Source organism: Echinops telfairi, unplaced genomic scaffold (assembly GCF_000313985.2).
Source record: "Echinops telfairi isolate 266 unplaced genomic scaffold, ASM31398v2 ScPeMD7_4;HRSCAF=17, whole genome shotgun sequence".
Lineage (NCBI taxonomy): Eukaryota > Metazoa > Chordata > Mammalia > Afrosoricida > Tenrecidae > Echinops > Echinops telfairi.
The window spans coordinates 23,379,380-23,396,550 of record NW_022103900.1 but is presented as its reverse complement, the minus strand read 5'-3'; the positions used below and the strand labels follow the sequence as shown (position 1 = coordinate 23,396,550).

The window sequence follows — 17,171 nt, the reverse complement described above, 5'->3', positions numbered from 1 at the left end:
AGTGTTGGCAAAGATTATTGAAAGTATCGTGGACTGCCAGATGAACAAACAACAATGTCTGAGAGGAGGTACAGCCAGACCACTCCTTAAAAACAAGGACAATAGCACTTGGACTGGGCATGTTATCGGGGAGAATATTCCCTGAACAAGGTCACCGTGTGGGGTAGAGAGATATCAGCAAGGAGGAAGACCCTCCTCGAGATGTATTGACACAGTGACTACAGCGCTGCGATCAGACGGAGGAAGGATGCAGCAGGAGCAGGCAGTGCTGTATTCTGTTGTACATGAGGTTGCTGTGAGCCAGTTACCTTGGCAGCACCTAACAGCCACCACCACCACCACCACCACATTTTATTGACATAGACAATCAATGCGAATGCTCTTGGGGGAATGAGAAACACCAGTGAATGTAGGCCAGCAATGGGACTTTTAGTTGCAATAGTGCAAATTTGTTTTTTAGCTTAAAAAGTTTGGGAATTGTAGATAATCTGGCCATTGTTGGCAGCTGGAAGTTCCAGGCACCCCCCCAAGCGACTGTGTTCCTGTGTCTTGGATAGGTTTTAATGAAGCCTGGGAACAGCCCCAGCAAGGCCGTTGTTTAAAACTGAAAACACCCAAGATCTCATATCTCTCATGCCTCTGTGTAGAGTTTGGGGGCTAGTCCTCCTTTATGTGAAAACGTATCTCACTTGTATCCTCACCAATTTTCTAAAGACCGATTTCAAAGGGGAGAGGAGGCCTGCTTGGCCGAGACGGTCGTGTTTGACTGGCTGATGGGGATGGTCCAGATGTGAGCATCTGAGCTAAGATGGCTTGCTTTGATGTGGGACACAACTTTTACTAATCTTCCCAACATATCTCTCCCACTTCCTGTGGGATTGCAGTAGTGTACACTTGTTTAATGATTGCTCGAGTATGTAATATAGAAACAAATGTGAATCTGGTCTGCATGCTCCCTCTCCGTCAGCAGAAATGAAGTGGGGTTCTGGAGCCCCATCTGGTTCCTGTGGAACAATGTCAGCAAATGCCACCCTGTACTTGCTCATTGAGATGGGCAGCAAGCAGTCTAAATCTTACATAGAAGCTGCGCCGGTACTGGTGACACAGAACCGAGGCAACGGACCCTTTCTGGTTCATTCGGTGGATAGGGACCCTGGTCAGCCAGGTCACCTTTCAGGGCTTCCCTGAGCTGGCCTCTACATGGGTGACATACCGTATCACACATTTGGACTCTTGAACTAAATTCAGAGCAGCTGTAAATTAGCAGATATTTAAATCCATTACTTTTGAAGATTAAAGGTCTTTCTGTGTTTCATAGTCCACATGTTCTCAACATGGATTTGTCTGTTGACAGAATGAAGGATTTCTAAAGAAACCCATATATCCAAGCCTTTTAAAAGGGTTAGTTCTGTCTGCTGCACCAGTACCATGATTTTTGGGAATGATCTTGATACAGCTTTACATATTCCAAATTTGGCAGCATCTCTCTTTTGTTGTTAACCATATCTAATGAACTTGTCCTTTCCTCCATCATATAAAACCCATTTTCTAGGCTGAGTTGTTTGGGAAGGGCCAGCTCGCTCTCCATAGTGTCTGCAGGTTCGACTCTGCACACCCTCTGGTGTTGTTACTTCCTGGTGGTGTTTGAACTTTGCCGTCACTGCCCGCGCAAGATGGTATCTCATCACCCTTTCGATTTGTCTCTCTCTGATGATGAGTGATAGCCACATTTCTTTAGGTTTGTTGGCCGCTTCATTGGTGGACTCTCTGTTCACATCCTCTGTCTACTTTTTAATTGAATTATTCATCTTGTTCTTGTTGAGGTACTGCAGTTTTCTGTAGATATTTGAGATTAGTCCCTTGTTGAATGTATCATTGTCGAGAAAATTTTCCCCGGTCTTTGAATTTCTGTGAGTACTTTCCAAACTACAAGTTCCTGGTGCCATCAAGAGTTGTTCTTGTTCAGGATGATTCAGTTTAGATCCCAGGTGTCTGTTGGTTTTAGAAGTTCCTCTCCTGGGACTGATAGTTACCATTATTTTTCATTGATGTAGTTGCCACTTCTATATCAGTGAATACCTAGTGGTTCCCTCCCTGCCACTGAGTCAATGCTGACTAATAGCTACCCCTGTGGAATTCCAAGACTGTAATTGTTACCGGAGTAGAAAGTCCAGCACCAATCTGTCTCCCACCATATCCCATATCTAAGGTGACCAAACGTCCCGCTTTTGGTGGGACAGTCCCAATTATAAATTTTCCCACGTCCCGCGGCGTTTTTTAAAAGTCCCAATTTTTGGAAAGAATGCACGACAAGCTAGGATATATGGTTTTCGGCTGCCATGTGGCTATTTCGCCAGGATATGAGTTTTATCAATGGTGTCCCGCTTTACCAATGTTAAAATCTGGTCACCTTACCCATATCCAATATCCAAGAAGATTTCTCTTCCTTTCTCTTCTGCTACTGCCATCTCTCCAGACAACTGGCAGTAACCATGTTCCTAAGAAACACATTCCTATGTTAGAATTTCTCAGAGAGCGCTCTCGCTCCAATGCAGCGATTTCCAAACGCATCCCTTCAAACACAAGATGTGACGGATGTCCGTGGGGAGGGGAGCTGGCCTGAACTCTCTTACAACTCCTTCAATGAAACTTTCGTTCCCAGAAACCTGTCTGTTCTCTAAGAGTAATCCAATGGCTGTTTAGCAAACTCTGTCCTTTACCCATATGTGTTTGGATAGGTCTGTCCTTTACCCGTATGTGTTTCCATAGGTCTGTGCTCCATTAGAGTCTTCAGTGGCTGAGTTTGGAAGAAGACCACCTTTGTTTCCAGGGCAACTCTGGGTGGACTTGCAGCTCCAATCTTTTAGTTGACAGCTGAGCACGTTAACCTTTTGAGCCACCCAGGTACTCTTCTATACTCCTACCTGTTGAGTCATTCGGCATAGTGGGTTACGTATCGGGGGCTGCTAACCTTAAGGTTGGTGGTTCAAACCCACCAGCCACACTGCAGGATAAAGCTGAAGCTGTCTGCTCTTCTAAAGATTCACAGACTCACAAACACCATGGGCTCTGACTCAGATTCCCCTGGGAGGTCACTCTCCCCACACTCTGTCCAGGTGGCATCGTGGAGCACAGGGCTCTGCCCCATCATGTTCAGTCCCTTTCCCCAACGTCGGGGATAAAGTGTGGCCTTGAGTCTGCGCCTGCATGTGCTTCCAGCTTCTCACAGTACTGTGGACAATGACTGAGGAGACACACCCTGCCGGAAACAGCCTTCTAAGACAGCTCCATCTGAATCTAGGTTCCATCGTTCTGTGATGGTTAGACCTCGGAAACAAAACAACACCGTGGAGCAGTTTTCTGCCCTATGGGGTCACTCTCTGAATGATAGTCTCTAGAGGAGCCTTAAAAGATTGGTGCCTGCTGAATAAGCAAATGTGGTGAAGAAAGCTGATGGTGCCCAGCTATCAAAGATATAGTGTCTGGGCTCTTAAAGGCTTGAAGGTAAGTGGCCATCTAACTCAGAAGCAACAAAACCCATATGGAAGAAGCACACTAGCCTACGTGATCATGAGGTGCCAAAGGGATCAGTTATCAGGCATCATCAGAACAAAAAATCATATAATTGTGTGTTCACCTCCCTGATACGAACACTGAAGACAAATGGGTGCATAAGCAAATGTGGCGAAGAGACTATCAAAAGATAGAGCGTCTGGGGTCTTAAAGGCTTGAAGGTAAACAACCAGCCATCTAGCTCAGAAGCAACAAAGCCCACATGGAAGAAGCACACCAGCCTGTGCGACCACAAGGTGCCGAAGGGATCAGGTATCAGACATCATCAGAACAAAAAATCATATCATCGTGAATGAGGAGGGGAGTGCGGAGTGGAGACCCAAAATCCATTTGTAGGCCACTGGACATACCTTTACAGAAGGGTCGAGGGGAGGAGACGAGCCAGTCAGGGTGCGATGTAGCAACGATGAAAAATACAACTTTCCTCTAGTTCCTAAATGCCCCCCCCCCCATTATCATGATCCCAATTCTACCTTACAAATCTGGCTAGACCAGAGGATGTACACTGGTACAGATAAGAACTAGAAACACAAGGAATCCAGGGCGGATGATCCCTTCAGGACCAATGGTGTGAGTGAAATACTGGGAGGGTGGAGCAAGGGTGGGTTGGAAAGGGGGAGCCGATTACAAGGATCTACATATAACCTCCTCCCTGGGGGACGTACAACAGAAAAGCGAGTGAAGGGAGACGTCGAACAGGGGAAGATATGACAAAATAATAACTTATAAATTATCGAGGGTTCATGAGGGAGGGGGGAGGGAGAGGAAAAAATGAGGAGCTGATGCCAGGGGCTTAGGTGGAGAGCAAATGTTTTGAGAATGATGAGAGCAATGAATATACAAATGTGCTTGACACAATGGATGTATGTATGGATTGTGATAAGAGTTGTATGAGCTCTTAATAAAATGATGTAAAAAAAAAAAAGTTTGGTGCCAAGGGCCTGGCTGGGACTGGAGTTAAGATACAGTGTCTCCTTACACTTGTAGTCTTGGCCTTTATGAAGTATCAGAATGATGGCCCTGACTTCCTAGCTTACCTGGCCTACACACTCAGACTCACTAGGGCAGGGGGAGAATGCATTGTAAGACGACTCTTTAGAATCTCCTTGATCCTCCTCCCCTTCCTCTCCACTGGACCCATGTTGTTCCCCTGCATCTCCACTAACTTTTTAATTCAAAAATATCTAAAGAAGTAGGGAGTCGTCATTGGAATACACTGACCTCTGATCAAGGAAGTCGCTGTACCAGTACCAGGCTGCTGTTCCCTTAACACTCTCAACCGCTGAGTGAGGCACACCGAGGACGATCCTGGGTGCTCCCCTTCAGTGCTCTACTGCTTCTTGTCACACCCTCAAGCATGATGGGGAGAGTGTTGTCAAGTATGTTTTGACAGGATTTACTCACGCAACGCCACTAGTAAGGAGAACTTAACAGTTGCGCTAAGCATTGTTCTAGGTGTTAAGAATATAGCAGCAACAAAAGAGACAATTCCTTCATGGGACTTTCTCCTCACCAAAAGATATATATGCTCACTTAACATGCAACTCAATGGCGTTATTTAACAGGACTGAATGACGTCATAGCATTATGAAGTATCCCCTGAGGAGAATTCTTCGGGAACAGCATGAGTGTCCCTAAGATCGCAAATGGAATGCGGCAGTCTACCATGTGAAACCAGGGCTTGTGTCTTCCCAACCGCGTTTGCTGTCCGTGGGTGTTCAGACACCTCTCTAGAGGCAGAATGAAGGAATAAGCCTGTGGGAGTGCGACTTTGCTCTGTAGAAGGGCATTGCTAGAATTAAACTTTGTTCCTTGCATTGTGACCGTGAACTTCCACAGAAATGTTGGGCTTGGCAGCTCGAGCCCACCCCTTCCCCAGGAGCATGGGGCAGTCAGTTCGCTCCCGTGCAGATGTGCAGGGACTCTGTCCTGCGGGACCACTGGGAGTCGGAATCGACTCGACGACAGTGAGCTGACTACTTGATACACTGTCCTCGACTCTGTGTGGTTCTTGTCATTGTGGGGACTGTAGCCCCCAGGGCCACGGTGGCATCTTTACCCGTGCATGCAGTGGCATTAATTACGCCCATCGTACTGCACAACCGTCACCACTATGTGCTTTCATCTCCTGACTCTGTGCTTCTAATTCCATGTGTTTAACTTTACATACATGCAGATCTCCTGGAGCCTGGAAGTCCACAGTACTGTTTCTATTTATGTCACCAATTTAATCGGGTCATTACTCTGAGCTGAATGCGATATTACAAGTAACTGCAAATCTCTGTTTGAAATAACTTTCCAAAGTGGCTCATTCATACCTGTGTTGTAATTTCTGCACTAAAAGTATTTGATTCAGTTTGACAGAAATTTTGAATTTGCCTTTCTAGCAATTAAAATACTCAGTTCTTTAAAATGTTCAGCATGTTTGTTTAAAAAGTATGCCCGTAAAAAGGAAACGGGTCTTTTTTTGCCATTGGCTGCCTTCTGGGATTCCGAGTGTGTGCTAAAAGATCGGTGCGTCTGCAGAGGTAACCGATGAAAGAAAAAGATGTTTGAGATAGATTTCAAAATAGCAAGAGAAGATGCACAAGAGACTGGGGATCCATTTTGGCTTATGTTGCTATTTGCGAGTTAAGTAGCTTAGAAAAGAAGTAAATAGAAGATACTCTGGAAGTAATTATTAACGCTGACATTTCTGCATCTAATTTTGGAGTGCTTATGTTTGGAATTCCACATGCCCGATGAAATGTATGTTTCAGGTTTGCGTTGAAAAGCAGCGCTTTGAGAAGCTGATGGAACATTTCAGGAATGAAGACAATAACATAGATTTCATGGTGAGTTGTTTCAACATAGCAAACTCAGCAGTTTTTTCCTCACCCCTCTAGGTGTGTGTGTGTGTGTGTGTGTGTGTTACAAAGGACAGGAAATGGAATATTATATGCTATAGATCGAATGTAGACAGGCTTTCTTAATCTGTGTTTCCCCTTATGGCATTTATTTTCCTTTTTATTCCTTACATAGACACTTTACAGTCAAGTCTAGCAGTAGTGTTTGTATATAGCGAATGCAAGTGGAGGAAGGAAAAGGAAGTCCATAGGGGAGCCGCTCCGCAGTGGTCGTGTTAGCTGATGAGGGTGCTGCATGGGAGCCCTTAGGGGGTACAACCGAGAGCCTTACCACACACCTCATACAGGCTCCAGCCAGTGCCCTCCTCCTGACGACAGAGAACTGGCAGTAGGTGCACCAAGCTGAGGCAACCTTGGTGGTGCGGCGGTGAAGCTGCTAAGGAAAAGGGTTGCGTCAGCCTGGTGGTTCCGTGTGAGGCAGGGCCTGGCGGGCGGTCTGCTCTGCAAATCGTCCCCAGCCCACGGCCATTGCTGCTGAGTTATTGCCAGCTCACAGCGATGCTGGACCGGACAGAACTGCCCCGCAGGCTGTCTTTCCACAACTCGACAGACATCTTCATAGATCTCCCGGGGAGTGAGCAGATAGCACGCCTCTCCCCAACCAAGCAACAGATGGGTTCCCGCCGCTGACCTTTTCACGAGCAGGTGACGCTTAACCCCTGCTCTGCCAGGGCTCCTCTCACAAAGATGACAGCCTAGAAAATTCTGTGTGACAGTTTTGCTATGTCCTGTAGGGTTGTTAGGAGCCTCAGTGGTGTAGTGGTTGCGTGTCGGACTGCTAACCTCAAGGTCAGCAGTTTGAAACCATGAGCCGCCCTTAGAAAGCCAGGGCTTTTTGCTCCTATCCCGAATTGCAGTCTGAGAAGCTCACAGGGGCAGTTCTATCCTGTCCTGTAGGGTCACGGTGAATCGGCGTCAACCCAAGTGCAGTGAGGAGCTGGGAGCTGGGATCTACTCGGCGGTGCACAACGACAACATCCCCAGATTGACATGCAGCCGTGACTTTCCCCTGCGATCTCTTTCCTGTGCTAGTAATTTGGTGAGAGCACGATCAGACTGCAGATCTCCTAGGCTGGACGGCAATACTGTCCCCCGAAGGTTAAAAAATTTAAAAAGACCGCCAAATGAGTTTCAGGACTTCTAAATCCATACACCTAAATCCTAATTGTGGCCTGAAGACACATTGAAGGATTTTCTGAGATCTGCAGGCTTCCCTCCCTGGTTGCGTGGTGGGTCCATGTTGGGCTGCTACCCACAGGTCACCAGTTCAAAGCTACAAGCCACTCCATGGGAGAAAGATGAACCTTTCCACTCCCGTAAGAGTTACCCTCTTGGAAACCCATAGGGGCACTTTTACCCTGTCACAGATGGTTGCTATGAGTCAGAATTGACTGGATGGCAGTGGGTTTGTGTTTGGTTTTGTTGGTTGATAGTTCCTCTGGGAACTGTTAGACACAGGAGGTCCATACTCAGCCTGAGTCTCAAGGCCCAGTCCTAGCCTCAAGCAGATACCCTAAACAGCTGTGAATTGCAGTCTCCTCAGCCCGTGCTTAGAATACCCAACACAGTGTTCACTTCCATTGCATCAGGGACCTCAAGCTGAAGCATAGCGTTACAAACTTCTAACCCTTTTATGTGGGAAAGATATGTCCCCCACATTTGTTACATTATGCTTGTAGTAATTGACACAGTTTGCATGAGAAACCTGTATGCCCTTTTAAAAAATCATTTTATTGGGGGCTCGTACAACTCTTACCACAATCCATACATACATCCTAACTGTTTTCCTGAGATACGATTAGGACACTGTTCACTATACCCATTAAAGCGTACAAATCAGGGTTTCAGTTTATTCACAGGTTGTCCAACCATCACTACGATCGATCCTGTTTTAGAACATTTTCTCTCTCCTACAAGAAACCCCATCCTCATTAGCAGCCCCGCCCACTTCCCACCAGTCACACCCCTGCACTGCAGTCCATCTCTGTATATTTCATACGATTGGAATCACACAGTACCCAGGCTTTGTGACTCAACTTCTTTCACTTAGCGTACATACAGTTTTCAAAGTTCATGCATGTTCCCCTGTGTGGATCTGCTCCATTCTCTTGATCCATCTGTCCGCTGATGGATCTTGGGTTGTTATGAATATCACATGATGAATGAATGCTACATCGAGTGTAGACATAGCAGTGAACTGCTGGATTACCCGGTAGCTCGGTGTTTCACTTTGTGAGGACCCACCTCACTGTTTCCAGCAGCAGCGTTATCTGTTTGCATGTCCCACGGCTGTGGATGATGGTTCCGGTTTCCCTACATCTTCTGCAGCACTGGCTATGGAGGAAAAGACATTGGTAATGGGCCTGAATTTGTGAGGTAGTTCATGACTGTGATTTAAATGAGAAAAGAGTTTTGGCGTCTTATCTAACCCCTTGACAATTTCCTTTCAGGTGGCCTCCATGCAGTTTATTAATATTGTAGTCCATTCAGTAGAAGACATGAATTTCAGAGTTCACCTCCAATATGAATTCACCAAATTGGGCCTGGATGAATACCTGGATGTGAGTACTACTCTAACCTTTGCCTCTGATTTAAGAATTGATTCTTTTTGTCCACCTTCCAAGACACATTTCCACAATAGTGAAAGAGGGCTCAAAACTCATTGCAGGCCCCCACTATATGTGCACTAGTTACTGGGAACCGATCTGAGGGATGCAGTCTACGAGAGGAGCTGGATTCCTGCAGAGCTCTTGGGACTTCCTGATGCCTTCTGCCAGCAGCTGCTTAGTCCAGAGTTAGATAACCTCTTGCAGGCTTGGCTGCAGCATTCCTCTGCTTGTGAGCTTTGTGTGGGGGCAAGCCTCAGTGCGCTCTTCCTCCGGGCTATTGGGTAATTCATGTTCTTGGTCACTCTGGGGACGCCATCTGGGCAGGGAAAGTCAAACCAGGACTGCTGTGGAGTGATGGGTAATGCTGAGAGCATACGAAAGTCACAAGGAAATGGACACTGGGGACTTCCTCTTGTAGCTGGGAAATTCTCCTTAAAGGGCTTGTGGCTTTAGAAGTTCCACTTTCCGTTCTTGGGTGAAAGGGATCTCGTTTATTTTTCTTGGGCCCTTTCAGAAGTGTTTGGCCAGTTCCCTGCAATACTTCAGCCAAAGAGCAGAAAGTTGGTGTGGGTAGAAGGCATAATCTCACCTGAGTACCTGCAGGATGCACGCTCATCCCGGGACCCTGAGGCAGTTTTTCTTTTGCCTTTCCCTCGTGGTCTTCCAAATGGGCTAGCTGGATTTGGAAGATGGCTAATGGAAAGGCAAGCTTATTTTCTGTTGTTGTCTGTGGACTTCACTTCCTGTTTGTGTTGCTTTCTTAACTGAAAACTCAACTAATATCATTGACGGACTATCTTATTGAGAGCTTGATGTTTCTCCTCTGAGGTCAAGGCTTGTCTGGCTTCTTTCCCCGCTGCTCTGAGAATAGCGATTCTGAACAAAATATGCATGTGTGGATTCCTCATAATGGTGTTGGCTCGCTCAGTTTTGTGACGTCAAAAAGCTCAAGGTGTTTTTTAGGTCTCAGGTAATAGTGGCAGTTATTAACATTCATTTAATTAACATTCAGTTATTAACATTCAGTAACTACTTGTTACTCATTGAGAATCTTACAACATAGCCAATAAAGCCTCTTCTTTATTTTCCCATCTGACCTCTGCCCTTATTCAGAAGCCTTTTCAGTTCTGACCCCTCTGGAAGGGTCTCTTCAGCACACACTAAATTGCAGGATTCCATGTTAGTCCGAACAGAAAATCTACTTTTTCGAGAATTGATCTAGCATGAAATTCATTTTAAAAATTAAGATTCTTCTCCAACTCTGTATTTTTTCCTTGCTTGTCTGATGATTCGGGTCCCAGATAGGCAAAGGCATTTAAAAGACTAACATTACAAGCAAAGAGTGGTGCAGATGCTGCACTGATTTACAGTGACCCATCTCTGTAAATGGGCATTGACTTAAGCAGTAAAGACTTGCTCACATCATTCCTGTGCCAGATATTCTGGGCCACCCCTTTCATGTATTATTCCCCAGGTGTTGTGTTTGTCTCAAACAATATTCTCTACTTTTTAAAAAACCCTAGATTCTATAATTCATTGCAGTGACTACACAGAGCTCACAGGCAGTATTTCATGTTTAAAGGGTATATCGAGGAAGTTAACAGGCTGCAGTGCAAGTGAGAAATGCTGAAGATACAGTTGTTCATCAGGATAAATTGCAAAGTTCTTTCAGGGTTGTGAACAGATGTCCAATAAGCCTTCCCTTGAGCATGCAGCTCAAGCTCTGTCAGGGAACCCTGCTCCCTGAATTAAGTTCCCAGAGGTACTCCACTCCAGTAAGCCTTCGCCTGAAGGCACTGAGCCCCAACTCCTTGGGTTGGCAAGTTCAGCAACCCCAATTAAGTGCCCAGAGGCACCTCACTCCTTAAGCCCGCCTCCTGCAAAGAAGCACTCAACTTTACTTGCTTCTTGGGTTGGGAATTCCACCACTCTGTCTCGTGCTCTGGCTCCTCTGGTGTCAGCTGACTTCTGGATCCTGGAGGCTCACTGAACAAGGATCTCGGGCACAGTGGATGCACTCCACTCCTGGCTGTTGCTGGTAGTGACATCCCCTATCCTGCTTCCCACAGGGCTTGTTTTATACCTAGCAGGGTGGAGTATTCCAGCAAATCCTTGTTCACAGTTGCTCAGTGGCGAATCCTATCATTGTCTTCCCCCACCTTCTTACCCAGACCCATGCAGGAAAAGCTCATTGGGTGGCAGTTAGAGACGCTTTGACCAGAAGAGCCACATCAAAGCATTCACTAGGCCTGTACCAGGACAAGTCTTGGGTGATGTAAGGAAACTTCCATGATGTAGTTTACTTTGAGCTTCCCCTTAAAGCTTCCCTAACAGTTGCAAATGGATGCTGAGCCCTGGGATGCAATGAACAAGGGAAAACTTTCTGATGAGTGCTTGGGGGAGCCTTAAAGTGCTCCTGCTGTACAGTGGTGTAGGGGAGCAGTCATGCAGGATGAGTAACTTGTGCTAAAATCCACCTGCAGGCAGCATGTATACCCCATTTGCATGCACGTGTATACTGGGGAGCATTATGCAGGCAAAGATGACACTCATCATACTCATTTACACTACACAAACTGCCCCCCCTTAGGTTTTTGTTACCTATGACTTCTGTTCTTAAGCAGTTTTAGACATTTTCTCATTAGCTTGATTTTGCATACTCTAATATAATATTATTTTTGGTTATAATATGCCTACATGGAGCAGGAAAGAATCTGTGTGTATTTTGGGGAGGGGCTGTACCCTAGAAGGTAGTCTGGTTGATTGTATTGTCTTTAGAAGTCACTTGGTAGTTTCCTTCAGGAGGAGGAGGATGTATTCATATCTCTCAGAACAGTCTAGATTGTTTGGAACAAACAGAAGCTCATAGACTGTTGGTGGGGGGAGGCTATGTTCTGTTTCCACAGATGATGCTTACACCCCCTGTGCTTGCCTTTTGGTTTCCAGAAGCTGAAACACACAGAGAGTGACAAGCTGCAGGTCCAGATTCAGGCTTACCTGGACAATGTGTTTGATGTGGGAGCTCTGCTGGAAGATGCTGAAACCAAGAATGCAGCCTTGGAGAGGGTGGAAGAACTGGAAGAAAACATTTCTCATGTAAGTCCATCTCAGAACAGAAAAAGGTGCTGAATTAATGATGGCTGGCTTGAGGACAGTACTTAGTGCATTTGGCATAGATGAAAGGGTTGCAGCTTGAGGTAGGGAATTATTCGAAGTCCTCCACTCACTGGCCCCTCCAGTAGGCAGTTTGTGTTGCTTAAAGCTGAGAGGAAGCAGCAGCCTCGCCTCAGTGCACACTCCCGTTGGCTAAAGAGCATTTGAGTTCCCTAGCTCGCTGAGTCATAGCCACGGGAGAGTTGGGTGCTTGACATAACCTAAAACCTTGAGGGAATGCAATTCAAATGTGGGAATTCGTACCCTGAGTGATGAAGAACATTTCCTCAACTACAAGTCAATTTTACCAAAGGTGTCCACACAGGATGTCCCCGGCAGGATGCTCCGATGACTCCCTGATGCATGTCTGTATTCTCCTGTCGTGTGGTCCCTTACATTTTGAAATGATTCATTTCAACAATAGGTTTTTTCAGGGTAACCAGCAAGTGAGCTTTTCTGTTGGAGCGGGGCTCATTTTTACTCAGCAGGTCTTTTTTGCCACGGACCACAGATGAATGTGAGTCAGAAGACCTTCAGAAGCCGTCCCACTGCTCATCCTGCAGCACTTATTTACCCAGAGAGGATGGACGGAGCGGTGCCTCGCACACACCCACGGAGGGTGCACGGACCTGTCTGTTTCATGACATGCTTTCTGGTGGACTCTTTTCTTGATTGTGAAATGAGCGTTTGGGGTGGAACATCCTTTTTCTATTGATTTTCCTGTGTGCTGTAAGAAATAAGTACTTACTGTCCTTCACCTTTTGCCGCCCCTCTGAAAGCAGACGTCTGTCTTCCCGCCTTGGGTCTGAGCCAAGGTGAGGAGCCAAACCCTCCTTGTGTAAGTGCTCCACCGACCTCGTCGGCACCTTCTTAGGAGATCAGCAGGCCCGGTATCCTTCTTCCCTTGCCAGATTTGTGTTATCTTCTGACTAAGGAGGCTAAATCTCCACTCTTGCTCCTCATATTGCCTCACTGATTATCTTTACCTGTGATATTTTCAGTGAACGGTGAGAACTCTGAAGCTGCTCAATTCTAGAGTTTTCTATTAAAGTCGTTGTTTTTTTTTAAAAACACATGCCCTGTCCTGTCTGCCCTTCCTTTACTGCCGCAGCCAGCGTGGCGTGGCTACGGGTATACGCCCACCTTGGTAGCAGACTACCTGTTTACTTAAACTCTCCCCCACAACGTCTTTCCTGTTTTGGTTGTTTAGAAAGCAACAAATTGTAATTTAAAAATTATTTTTATAATGACAGAGCAAAGTTTCCTGGATCAGTGCTTTCCAAAAGCTTTTGTCTGGTGGTCCTTTATTGCCGTTGTTAGGCGCCATCGAGTCAACGTCGACTCATGGGGACCCTGTAGACGACAGAGTGAAACCCATCCTGCACCGTCCTCATGATCAGTCCCACGTTTGAGGCCATTGTTGCAGCCACTTTGTCAGTCTATTGACCAAGGGTGATGTCCTTCTCCAGGGACTGGCCTCTCCTGATGTCTAAAGTCTTGCCAACCAGCCTTGCCTCTCAGGAGTATTCCTGCTGTACCTCTTGCAGGACAGATTCGTTTGTCTTTGGAAATCCCTGGTATTTTCAGTGTCCTCTACCTGCGCCACAAGTCAAGTGCATCAGTTCTTCTCCGGCCCTCCTGAGTCAGTGCTCAGCTTTCAGGTGCCTCTGGCTTAGGTCAGGTGCTCCTTGTCCTTAGTTTTCAACCCTTTAAAGAGGTCTTGCACAGCACATTGACCCCATGCAATGCGCCAGTGGGTCTCTCGACTGTGGCGTCCATGAGCCTTGGTTGTGGCTCCCAGCACACTTCGTCTTGCTGGGTGCTTTATGAGGCAGGAATAAAGGGAGAGCAGACAGCTTCCTCCTCCTCTCCCCTCTCTCCTTACTCACCTTACCCCTCACCTTACTGTTCTCTATTCTGGCTCCTAATACCAGGTACCATCCAGTGAGTCCAGTTCCTTGTGATCCCCGTGTCTGTCCGGATAGAATTAAACTCTGTAGGGTTTCTAACAGCCGATTGGAAAAGCGGCCCATCTGGGTGGACTCCAACATTCCCTCGTCTCAGTTATCAGCTGACTCCGTTAATCATTTGTACCACCCAGTCGTCGGTACCCTTGCTAGCTCCTTCCACAATGGAGGAAGGCACACCACATATGTTGAAAACAAGGAAGCTGACATGTGGGTCTTATTAAGGGTTACATATAGATGATTAATTCCTCTCAGAAACAAATATGTATTCAGAGCCGTTGTATACATATTAACCAGGCCAGAAAACCGCTTGTGGGCACGTGTGGGCCTCTGGTGGTCTCTGAGCTTCATTTTCTGATGTGCCCTGTGTGGTGACTCCACTTCCCTTTTTGACATTACAGTTGTCTGAAAAGCTGCAAGACACGGAGAATGAAGCCATGTCCAAGATTGTGGAACTGGAGAAGCAACTCATGCAGAGGAGCAAGGAGCTGGATGTTGTGCGAGTAAGTGGGACAGTGGCAGCTGCCCCGGTCAGGCGGAGGGCAGGGCACGCCCGTCCATGTTCGGCCCGGGGGCTGCAGAATAGGGTCCTTTCAGAGGAGGGCGTTGATGCAGATGTTTCATAGACCCGGTTCGGAGGAGATACTCTGTACACATAGTCACGGGCTGTATCCACGTGTGTGCAGTCACACACTAGGGGCACGGTATGGCTTTGTCACATGCTTTGGGAACCAGAATTTTGGTCCATCTTGTAGAAACCGAGTTAATTCTGGGCCTCATCCATTTGGTTGGAAATAAAAACAGCGTGGATTTAATGCATGCCACTGCTGTAACTCTTTTATTAGGGCTAGGACTTCTTTGTATTTCTGTGCTTTGCATCTACTTGAAACCAGATTGGTGGTCACTGTTGAAATTGTCACACGGGCTATGTCGAATGGCATTCTTTAAGAAAACAAAGTGTTTTTTTAAGTGGCAAAGCAAAACCCATCCATTTTACTATCAGCTAATTCCTGACCTGTTTTTTGGCCACCCACTGGTTTCACCTTCCACGCCAGGTATTCTACAGTGTTGTCCGTGTGCTTGTGACTGCAGAACAGGCACACGCCAAAGTGCCCGGAGGGCTCTCCGAAGAGAGGCATTCCTTCACACCACCGTGAATGGAACGGCGCGTTTTATGATGGGCATCATGCCTGTGTGTGCTGCCTGACATGCCGTCGGGGTCCCACAGTTAACTCTAGGAAATGTATATTCTGGCATGCCCTAGCAGCATATGGACTTAATTCAAGTTCAGCTCTGCGGTTATTAAGAACAGGCAGGGTGTGAAGCATGGTCCCTACCTGCTGGAGGTTTTTGGGGAGAGAGCCCATGTCCACGGCCCTGCAGTCAGTTCATTTCATAAAATCCCTGCCCTGCAACCTCGGTGGGCCCCTTACAAAGGGGACCAGAATGAGCTTTTGATCCAAACTGGTAAATTCCTTGTTTTCTGCTTTAAAAAAAAGTCTGCAGAAATAAGTTATCAGTGGAAGGGATGCTTTCTGGCCTGCTGTGTTAACGATAACACCAAATGTTCAAGCGGCCCATTGCCTGAACCAGCCCTGGTCAAGGGGGCTCTGTCCTCCATTCAGAGACGGCCCACCTCTGCTTCATCCCGGAGAGATTATTCCCGAGTTTCTGGAGAGCATTTCAATTCCCAGTCTGTCTGATGGACATCTTGTTGTCTGTTGTTAGCTGACATGTATGTAGGGGCCACTAAAGAACTTTCACCATAAGGAAAAGAAAAGCATGTTGCCCCACCAGCGTATGGACTCAGTAGAGTCCAGAGTCAGCTCTATAATTATTTGGGGGTTGTCTCTGCCCTGCTCCTCTTGGCCCACAGAAAACATTGAGTCAGCGCTATTTATTAATGCAAAGAACCATCTTAATCATAACATAATTGCTAGAATATATTGTGTACATCACCAGTGAGTGGTCACAGGAACTTCACAGGTCCTGGTGGGGTTCCATCTAATTCCTTTTCCTGTGGTTCATTGCCACCTGAACGATTCCAACTCACGGTGGCCCCTGTGTACAGAAAGGAACCGCTCCACAGGGCTTTCAAGGCTGCGAGGGTCCAGGCTCCGGGTGTCGCCGGGTCTTTCTTCGAAGGCTCCTCTCTGTGGGTTTGACTTGCCAGCCTTTCAGCTCATCCCTGTTTGTGATACGCCCAGGGATTCCTTAACCTGTTGCTACTTCTTGCTTATCAGCTTTTTCAAGCCCCCATCTGATGGGGATAGATAGATAGGGAGGGTCACGTGGAGCCCAATCCTTCATCGTGGACTCTTTTTGCAGGAAATCTACAAAGATGCCAACACCCAGGTTCACACGTTAAGGAAAATGGTCAAGGAGAAAGAAGAAGCCATTCAAAGACAGTCGACCCTGGAAAAAAAGATTCACGAACTGGAGAAACAAGGGACCATTAAAATCCAGAAGAAAGGGGATGGGGAGATCGCCATCCTTCCAGTTGTGGCATCGGGCGCCTCGCCCGCGGGGTCTGAAGCCGCAGCCGGGGACTATGTGGGACCAGGAACCGGGGCTGCCTCAGGGGCCTTGCCCACCCCTCCCCTACCGCTACCTCTGTCATCAGATGCACCTGAAGCAGGTGAGCACCAGGGCAGGGTTGGGCTATTCTGTTACTTACCAGACTTAGGAGCATTTCAGCTTTGGGGATTCAGGTTATACATCTTCCTCTCGCATGTGTTACAACGTCTCCCATCCGTGCAATGAGGAGATTGTACGGCCTTTGGGGGCAACCACACCTTTTGTCCTTTTCAGTGAGTTGTTTCCAGGTACATTACGTGTCTGGGACGTACTTGGGGGGGTGGGGAGGAAATTGCTCCTCTGTTTTTAAAGTCAGACTGTCTCTTTTCTCCTTCACTAGTGCAAAATGGTCCAGTAACACCACCCATGCCACCCCCGCCGCCTCC

The 17,171-nt window shown here is 47.0% G+C and overlaps 1 protein-coding gene and 1 non-coding gene across 6 annotated transcripts in view; both read left to right on the top strand.

Moving 5' to 3' along the window:
* Positions 1–17,171, top strand: part of FMNL2 (formin like 2) — a 345,204-nt gene that overhangs the window by 301,244 nt on the left and 26,789 nt on the right. For all 5 annotated transcript variants that reach the window (XM_030887752.2, XM_030887757.2, XM_045298702.1 and 2 more), the window contains exons 10-15: positions 6,333–6,407; positions 8,930–9,040; positions 12,035–12,184; positions 14,610–14,711; positions 16,537–16,846; positions 17,126–17,171. The exon at positions 17,126–17,171 is cut by the window's right edge and continues 218 nt beyond it. In XM_030887752.2, the coding sequence (XP_030743612.1) occupies positions 6,333–6,407; positions 8,930–9,040; positions 12,035–12,184; positions 14,610–14,711; positions 16,537–16,846; positions 17,126–17,171 (794 nt within the window). The remainder of the gene's footprint in view (positions 1–6,332; positions 6,408–8,929; positions 9,041–12,034; positions 12,185–14,609; positions 14,712–16,536; positions 16,847–17,125) is intronic.
* LOC115873088 lies at positions 3,070–3,274 on the top strand. Its single transcript, XR_004048226.1, has one exon. It is a non-coding gene; the product is annotated as a small nucleolar RNA SNORA73 family (small nucleolar RNA).